Source organism: Bison bison, unplaced genomic scaffold (assembly GCF_000754665.1).
Source record: "Bison bison bison isolate TAMUID 2011002044 unplaced genomic scaffold, Bison_UMD1.0 scf7180017864492, whole genome shotgun sequence".
Taxonomy (NCBI): Eukaryota; Metazoa; Chordata; class Mammalia; order Artiodactyla; family Bovidae; genus Bison; species Bison bison.
The window spans coordinates 3,419,956-3,428,616 of NW_011495051.1; the positions used below are offsets into that span (position 1 = coordinate 3,419,956).

At 57.9% G+C, this 8,661-nt stretch overlaps 2 protein-coding genes across 2 annotated transcripts in view; both read right to left on the reverse strand.

Moving 5' to 3' along the window:
- Nucleotides 1–4,844, reverse strand: part of PLIN4 (perilipin 4) — a 12,669-nt gene extending 7,825 nt beyond the window's left edge. The window contains 5 exon segments of the mRNA XM_010828154.1: nt 2–614; nt 2,984–3,045; nt 3,894–4,041; nt 4,555–4,619; nt 4,747–4,844. Coding sequence (XP_010826456.1) covers nt 2–614; nt 2,984–3,045; nt 3,894–4,041; nt 4,555–4,602 — 871 coding nt within the window. The 5' untranslated portion in view covers nt 4,603–4,619; nt 4,747–4,844.
- A 2,805-nt stretch (nt 4,845–7,649) lies between these two features.
- PLIN5 (perilipin 5) overlaps nt 7,650–8,661 on the reverse strand; it is an 11,429-nt gene continuing 10,417 nt past the window's right edge. Inside the window, exon 9 of the mRNA XM_010828156.1 lies at nt 7,650–8,636. Coding sequence (XP_010826458.1) covers nt 8,106–8,636 — 531 coding nt within the window. The 3' untranslated portion in view covers nt 7,650–8,105. The remainder of the gene's footprint in view (nt 8,637–8,661) is intronic.

Genomic DNA, 8,661 nt, shown 5'->3' on the forward strand with positions numbered 1-8,661 from the left:
TTCATGCCAGTCTGGACAGCCCCCTTGGCCACTCCCATGGCTCCAGTGAGTCCAGTGGACACGGTGTCTTTGGTGCCAGTCAGGACGGTCTTGGTGGTGTCCATGCCAGTCTGGACTGTGCCCTTGGCCATGCTCACTGCTCCAGTGAGCCCAGTGGACACGGTGTCTTTGGTGCCAGTCAGGACAGTTTTGGTGGTGTCCATGCCAGTCTGGATGGCCCCCTTAGCCATACCCATGGCTCCAGTGAGCCCAGTGGACACAGTGTCTTTGGTGCCAGTCAACACGGTCTTGGTGGTGTCCATGCCAGTCTGGACTGTGCCCTTGGCCATGCTCACTGCCCCAGTGAGCCCAGTGGACACTACATCTTTGGTGCCTGTTACTACTGTCTTGGCGGTGTCTATACCGGTCTGTAGGGCCCCTTTGGCCACACCCACTGCCCCAGTTGCCCCACTGGCCACAGCATCCTTGGTGGCCGTTAGTGTGGACTGGCTCATCCCCAGGCCTCCCTGGACCACACCTTTAGCCGTGTCCACGATACTAGCCATTCCTGTGGAGAGAGCATCCTTGGTCCTGGCCATCTGGGAGGACACCAGCTCCTTTGCCCCGGAGATCATCTGATGAGGCAAGAGACTCGTGATGAAGCAGAGTTGAAAGACACCTCTCCTCCCTACCCTAGATCTCCTCCTCCCCCCAATTCTTGACATACCCTGGGGAGTGGGACCTGCTCCCTGGAGACCCGGCCAGCTCACCTCTCACCCCAACACACCCCCTACTCTGGCTCCCAGGACACAGTCCATCAAGCTCCATCGCAGAGCCCTGTGGTGCCCAGATGTGGTAGACCCTGACTGTTGACAGCTATGCCGCAGCACCCTCTTTGCCCAATATCCCTTAGTCTAGGCTCAGCAAGTCTTAGAATTACATGTTTTGTTCATCTTGCCTAATCTCAGTTTACATAAAATTTTGAGCCTGTTGTCCCCATCACAGGGAGAAATTTGAGGTGACCAAATGCTCGTTAACATGAATATATTCAAGTAAAAGAAGGGGATCCAGGTTTAGAAAAGTGATAACTGGGGATTTCCCTTGTGGTCCAGTGGCTAAGACTCCACACTCCCAATGCAGATGGCCCAGGTTCGATCCCTCATCAGGGAACTAGATCCCCAATGCTACAACAAAGATCAAAGACCCCTTGTGCAGCAACTAAGACCTGGTGCAGCCAAATAAATATTACCTTTTAAAGTAATAACCAGAAAAGTACAGGGCCAAGTATTGGGTCTGAGCCATAGGAACCAAGTTGATAACTTGGTATGTCATTTTTTTTTAATTTATTTATTTTTGGCTGTGCTGGGTCTTTGTCGCTGAGTGGGTTTTTCTCTAGTTGTGGCAAGTGGAGGCTACATTCTAGTTGTGGTGTGGGCTTCTCATTGTGGTGGCTTCTTTTATTGTGGAGCGGGCTTTGGAGCACAGGCTCAATAATTGTGGAGTATGGACTCAGTTGCTCCAAGGCATGTGGGATCTTCCCAAATCAGGGATTGAACCCTGGTCTCCTGCATTGGCAGGCAGATTCTTTGCCACTGAGCCACCAGGGAAACCTGGTAGCACAGGGCAGTTTCTGCTAGTTCTTCCAAACTGCTGAAGGGTTGTGATGGCCTCAAGATGGCTACCACTCAGCTTCAACCAGGAGTGTGCTGTTTCCAATTCAGGTGTTCCTAAACCTGAGTGATCCTGCCCCGATGATCCTAACACTGGGCAATGTCTCGGGACATCTGTGGTAGTCATGACTTCAAAGAGAGCATGCTCCTGGCATAGAGTGGGTGGGTGTCAGGAATGCTGCTAAACACCCCACAATGCCCAGGACAGCCCCCCACAGAGGATGATCTGAATCTGAATTGGCCATGATAGCGAAGTTGAGAAGCCCGGAAATAGTCTCACCACCTGCCCTTCTGCCCAACATCATCTCAAGTGGGTACCTTGCCCGCAGAGACCTGGGTTCAAATCCCAGCTCTCTCCCGTACTTGCTGTGTGACCTCTGGCAAGCCACACCCCCTCTCTGAGCCTCATCTCAGAAATGGTGATTAAGACAGCACCTCCTTCAAAGACTGGTAAAAAAAGGAGTCAAGGTCCCTGACCAACTTTGCAGGTAGCAGACACTCCACTAATGAAGTGAAGAGGGATGGAGGGGGAGGAGTGAAAAAATGGGGAGAGGGGCCCTAAGCTGCTAGAGTCTGCTTTAATTTGGGCCAGAGGGCAAACCAAGCAGTACTTTGCCCTCCGAGGAGCTCAGATATGGCCAAGCTGAGGGCAGAGGGGAGTCAAAGAAGACTCTAGAGTGGGGTGTGTGCTTAGTGCAAGGGTTGGATTGGAGCTCTGCCACCCTGCTGTGGCCCTCAGTGGTCTGACATCAGCCACTCTGCTTGCCCTGACCTTGGGGACAAGGTTGCGTGGGTGGTTCCCATTCATCCAGGACCGAGGGTGGATGCAGTGCTGGCCATCGTTCAGCTTCCGACTGCCCAAGGTTCACATCCCAAGCTACCTTGTCTTCCTGTGTGACTTTTGACAAATGGCTTGGCTTCTCCGTGCTTCAGCTTTTATGTGGGGTGCTATTGCTCCCTCCCTGTTGCAGTGGGGAGGATTAACTATTAAACAGCACATGTAAAGCACTTAGCCCAGAGCCTGACCTGTGGTGAGTGCATTGCCACTGTTTCGGTCATATTGTGCTGGGTACAGCACCAGGGTGGGAGTTGGCGGGGAGTGGGATGTCTGTAGACCGGATGGTGCCAGGGAGTACTGCACCCATTTCACAGATGCAGAAATAGAGGCTCCAAGGGGAAGACTGGCCTGTTACCCCACAGCGGTACACACAGGGGTGTCTGCTTTTTCCTTGGCCTATGACAACCCTCCGGATGGCAGGAACCGAAACATCCAGGGAAGAGGTATCCCAGAGGGAGGCAAGGCCATCAGACCAGGCTCAGCTAGCCCCTCTCACCTTGTCTGAAGGCAGCAGTGTCTTCTCTAACCCCCTGGCCGTCTGCTCCGGGTCAGCGGGTGCTGGGGGGACAAAAGCCAGTGAGGCAACCCAGGGAGGGACGCGGGCTAGCATCAACCACCCTGGAGCCCATTGCACAATCAGCGGGCACAGCCTGAAAGGTCAGGAATGTCCCAGCAACCCTGCCGGGGACAACAGAAGGTGATATCCATGACCATGGGCCTAGCTCAGTCACTGACTTCACCGGGGGCTCCCTCAACCCCCAGGACTGGCTCCCTGGCACAGGGGTTCCCTAGAGTTCTCTCTGCTGGGGTTCTGGGTGCTGAATGCCCAACGAGGAGGGGGGCGGCGGCCGCAGGGAAAGGAGTTGGGGCCCTGCCTTGCCGCGCCTGACTACAGCTGGCAGCTGCCCACCCAGCTTGGATATACAGAGCAGAAGTCAGCTGCTTGGGGCTCTGGGCCCAGAGCTGCCACCTCAGCCTGCACTCCCCTGCTCCAGCCCCTCTTTGGGCCTTGGGGCTAGGGCCGCCCTGAGCACTCTGGCTGAGCAACTGGAGGCTGTGTGACCCCAGGGAAGCCGCTGTCCCCATCTGGAACTGGGATCAAAATCTCAGATGAGCTTAGACCCATGGAATGTCCACGATACATCAGAAATGGGGTGATGGAAGGCGGAGGGGGCGTTGAGAATATGGGAGCACGGCTGTGTCCATGCCCCTATTCTGGCTGACTTGTGCCCCATCGGGTCACTCGTATTGATGCTCTGAGTCCCCACCTGGCACTAAATGAGCATGCCAGTCTCACAGGGTCTATTGAGGCGACACAGGCACATAAGCGCCCCCAAGTTTGGCAGAAGTCCCTTCTGGGGTGCACCTCCTGAGCCCCTGCCTCGTCCATGGAGCTGTCCACTCACCCTGAGCCTGGGGCTGGGCGGCCTCCTCGGCTGGAGCGCCTGCAGGCTCGGCAGCTGGCTGGGCCTCTCTTGCTGAGCTGTGGGCATTGGCCACCAGGTTCCGGGCAGCACTGAAGCCAGGCAGGGACCCAAAGAAGCTGCCCAGGGTCTACATGGGGTAGGGGGTGTGTGAGTAGAGCCAGGTGTGGTGGGGTGGGGCAAGGGGCACATCAGACAGCCCTGGGTTCCCAGACCGCCCCAGACCCTTCCTCCTAGGTGACCTCAGGAAAGTGTCCCAGCCTCTCTGAGCCTCAGTTTCCTCACCTGAGCAATGCGCAGGTTCAGTCTACCTCCCGGGGACAGAAGAAATAATCCTCTGGGTCTCTAAAGACCTTTTCCTTTCAGGGCCCACATCTCACAAATGGGGAAACTGAGGCTCAGAGAGGGGCTGAGGCTGGCCCAAGGTCACATAGCAGGGGAAGAACTGAGGTTTGAGTGCATCCTTCCACCCCTCACCCTCCAGCTGGGGACCAGATGGAAGACTGGCATGGTGGCTCTCAGAGCCCTCCCAACCAACCTGGGAAGCCCCTTCAGACCCCAAGACTATGGAGGTCACCTCCCTAAGGTTCCAGGGGCTTCTCAGGGCCCAGCTGGGGTCGTTTCCTCCCATGCCTGCCCTCACCTTGCCCTTGGGTTTGGGGGGATCCTGGCCTCCATCTCGAGCAGACATGGTAACACTCTAGGCAGCTGGAAGGAGGTAGAGATGGGGGAGGGGCATGAATGGGGGCTCCTGGGCCTCCTGCCCAACACCCATAACCCCGAGCAGTCCCCCAGCTCCTGCCCGGAGGCTGGCCTCACCCCTGGCATTGCTCACCTGGACCGTGTGGGGGTCCCTTGGAGTGACAGGCGGTGCAGCCGGCAGCTGGGCTCTCAGCTCCCAGGCCTTATAGGGTCTGGGGTGGTGCGGGCTGGGCTGGCTGAGGCAGGCAGCCAGTGGGTTGGGGGAGGGCTCTGGGTGGTCACGTGACTGCCCGCCTGCCCGACCGGCCCAGCGTGGGCCCAGTGCCCAGCACCTTTCCCCTGCTCCCAGTGCCCGGCAGCCTCTTCCCACAGCACCTGCCCCCACCAGGCTGAGTGATTCACGGGTCGTCCCATACCCTCGAGGCACAGCCTGCTTACCCTCTCAGCCTCTGGTGTCCACCTGGGTGATGGGTGTGTTCCAGTTGCTTTGCAGGGCCACCTTGCCTTGGCCAGTTACCGTCTGTGTGCTTCAGCTGCCCCTCCAGACACCTCACCATGGCCCACAGGGTCTTGCTTCCTCCCTCTTTCCCCCTCCCTCACCACACTTCAACGACCCAGGGCTCCTCTCTGTTCCTCCAGATTGCTAGGCCTGGTCCTGCTCCAGGACCTTTGCACCTGCTATTATTATTCCTTCTGCCTGGAGCATCTTCCCCAGACACCCCCATGGCTTCCACCCTCACATCCATCAGGGCTGTCTTTTGTTCCCTGCAACAGGATGGCACCCAGCACACAGGTGGCACTTAAGGAATGTTTGGCTAAATGGGCCAACTCAGAGGGTGGTTGTGAGCATGAAATGAGGTCATGCATGTAACCTGTTGATCCCAGAGTCTGGTACATAGCAGGTGTTCAACAGACATCAGCTTAGCATTGTCCAGGGAGAAAGAGAGGAGCAGGGTCTGTCTGGGGCAGGGAGGGGATGTGTCACTCTCCAGAAAGGACTTCCCTTGAGAAAGGGCCTAAATACAGACCCAGACAGGGCACCAACTGAACTGGGGGGTACCCCAAGAGTGAGATCTGGGCCTGGTGGGCTTGGGTCAACCCAGGGTGGCTTCTGGAAAAGGCATCCTGTGCCTGAGGCTATAGAGCTGGGAAGTGGCAAAGACAAGATTTGAACCTAGACCTTCAGGTTGGTTGTCTGTGAAGCAGGTGGGTGGGTAGGCAAGCAGAGAAATGATGGCCAAGCCCCCTTTGAACGCCCCTGTCTGCCCCTGGGACAGGGATCCCAGCTGTGTGCTGGTGGGGGTGGGGACACAGACCCAGTGGTGGCCTGATGACCACTGGGTTGTTTCCTTGGAGCCATCACTGTGTTTGCCAAACAGCTGGGGAGCAAAACAAGGGCATCTCCCAAACTCTCTCCAGCCAATGCTTCCCAAAGGTGGCAGGGAAGCGGGGGTGGGAAACCAGGGTGAGCCCCTCCCCCTCCCCATAGGACTGCTGCAATGCAGCAAACGGGGAGCAACCCAGCAAAAATAACAAAAATGATCATAAACACTGAGTCAGGTCCCATCCCTCCTCTGCCCACAGCCCTCCTCCCCACCTCCCTGGGGGGTAAAAACCCAAGTCTACCCACCACCCACAAGACTGCACAACTCCTGCCCCATCCCCTCCCTGTCCTCCCCTCCTCCCTCTCTCTCCCCCTCCTCACTCTGCTCCACACAGGCCTCCTCACTGCTCCTTCGGGACACCAGGCACTGTCCTGCCCCAGGGCCTTTGCACAGGCATGAGCACTGCTGCCTTACTCCTATTTTCATACCCATTTCACAGAGGAGAAAACTGAGGTTCAGAGAGGCTCACTTGCTGACCCATCCATTTGTAGGCAAGGCAGGGACTCAGCCCCAGGGTCTTCACTACTGTGCCCTTCCCCCAGATTCCAGGACTTACCTCAGGCTCTTTCTCTCCCCTCAGTTCTAGTCAAACTGATGCCCCACAGCCAAGCCTCTGCCACACGCCCTTTCCACGTGTCATTCTGCTCATTCTCACCGAGCTTGGCCCTCCAGGAGCCCCCAGCCTCTCAGGGAAAGAGAAGCCAAGGCTGCCTGTGGTTTATATCCAGATAGAAAGGACTTGGAGCTCCAAGAAGGTAGGCTATAGAGGGTTGGAGATATCCCACAGGAGTAGAGTCAGGGAAGGCTTCCTGGAGGAGGTGGCACTGGGGCTGGGCTTGAGGATGGATGAGATGTAGCCAAGAGAAAGACGGGAGGGTGGGAGGTGTTCCAGGCACAGCCTGAACAAAGGCCCTGAGGTGGGGAGATGTGCACAGCTCCTTGGGACCACAGCAGTGTCTGAGTCATCCCAAGGATGAAACTGGAAGTCCTCAAATGCCAGGGTGAGGAGTGAGGATAGTTGGTCTGAGGGCAACAGGGATGTTCCTGAGGAGTGGCAGGGAGGTGAATCTAGCTGGTGCAAAGCGGCTGGGACTCCCACAGTCACCCCTGGGCCAGATCCCAGGGAAGCCAGGGGCCACCCTGACCTTACCACATCAGACTGCGGTTTCCCAACACCCTGAGTGGCCTCAGGGGGGACCTCAGGGCCAGCCAAGAATGCGGTCAGAGGACAGGAGGGCCCCCACGAGACTAGCCTGTGGCCCTTGCCCTGCCTCTGTCTCCCCCATCCTGACCGGTGCAGCCAGAGAAGCCACAGGGAGATGGGCATAGGAGCGGCTGCTTCCTCTGATCCCTCCTCCTCTTGATCCTGCTCCTTGCAGTTTCCCAAACATTCATTTATACTAAAGTGTCAATGACTTCCATTCCAGGAAACGACATCTGAATGCTTCACCCAGGTGGGTGGGGCACACACAGTGGAACTCCAGACAGGAGGAGGTCTAGCTCATCAGGGTGGCATCATTCAAGTCTTGAACCCCGGCTCGTGCCATATGGTTGCACACCTCCGAAGCCCCCAGCACCCCACCACTGAGACCCACCTCGGCTGGAACAGAGGGCACTGGTCTCTGGACAACAGCAAGCAGGCAACACTGGCCTCTGGACAACACCAATAGTCTTTATTCTGGAGAGTAAATGCCAAATGGCTAAGCAAGTGGGGGCAGCAAGTCCAGCTGAGGACCCCTCAGTCCGAGATAGAAAAGCTGGGGGAGGAAAAGGACACTCACTTACTTTTCAAAGCTCCAGACAGAAGCATGTGCCTCTAGATGCTTCTATCACATGGGCAAAACATGTGATCCTCTGGGGAGTTTTGATCAGCTTCTTAGAGTGGAGCAATGGGAACCACAGCCAGTGAAACCAGCTTGGGGCTAGTTACATTCAAGTCCTCATATGGGAAAGACTGGGGGCGATCTGACATCAGAGCTCGGTCTCCAACTCCACGCAATAGCCAAGACCAAGGCTTCGGCTAGTAGTGCTGACGCATAGCCGCTAGGGGACAGCAGGGATCTCGGGGTGCAGGAGGGCCTCCAGCTGCCTACGCGGTCCCATCGGGTCAAAAGTCCAGCTCAGGCATCAGAGTGTGCTTGGGGCGGCTGGGGGGCTCAGGTTCCTCCTCGGGAATGTTCCCCGAGAGGACTGTTCCCTCCCCGTGCTGGGCCTGCCAGGCTCTCTGCTGGGCCGGCCAGTCCAGGTGCGCCCAGCGGGGGTCAGGCCCCCCGACGACCTCGTCCACCAGGGCCTCCAGGTCAGGCGGGGGTTCGGGCCGCTCCACGAGGATGGGTGCGAAGGGCCCCACCAGCCAGGGCAGGGGCACGGCCTGCACCACTAGCTCCAGCAGCTCGTCCACGCAGGCGTGGGCCCGGGCCATGCTGCCCCGGCCCTCTGCCAACACGGCCGCCGGCACGTCTCCGAAGCGGCGAGCGTCGGCAAAGGCGGCCTGCAGGGCGTCCACGCTGCGCCGCACTTCGGCCACCTTCTCCTGGGCACTGGGGGGCAGGCCCCGCACGCTGGTCTCCAGCGCATCCACGGTACTCTGCAGCTCCTCCATCAGACTGCGGGACAGTACCAGGGTCTCCAGCTCCGCCTGCGGGGGGCGCGGGTGGGGATGG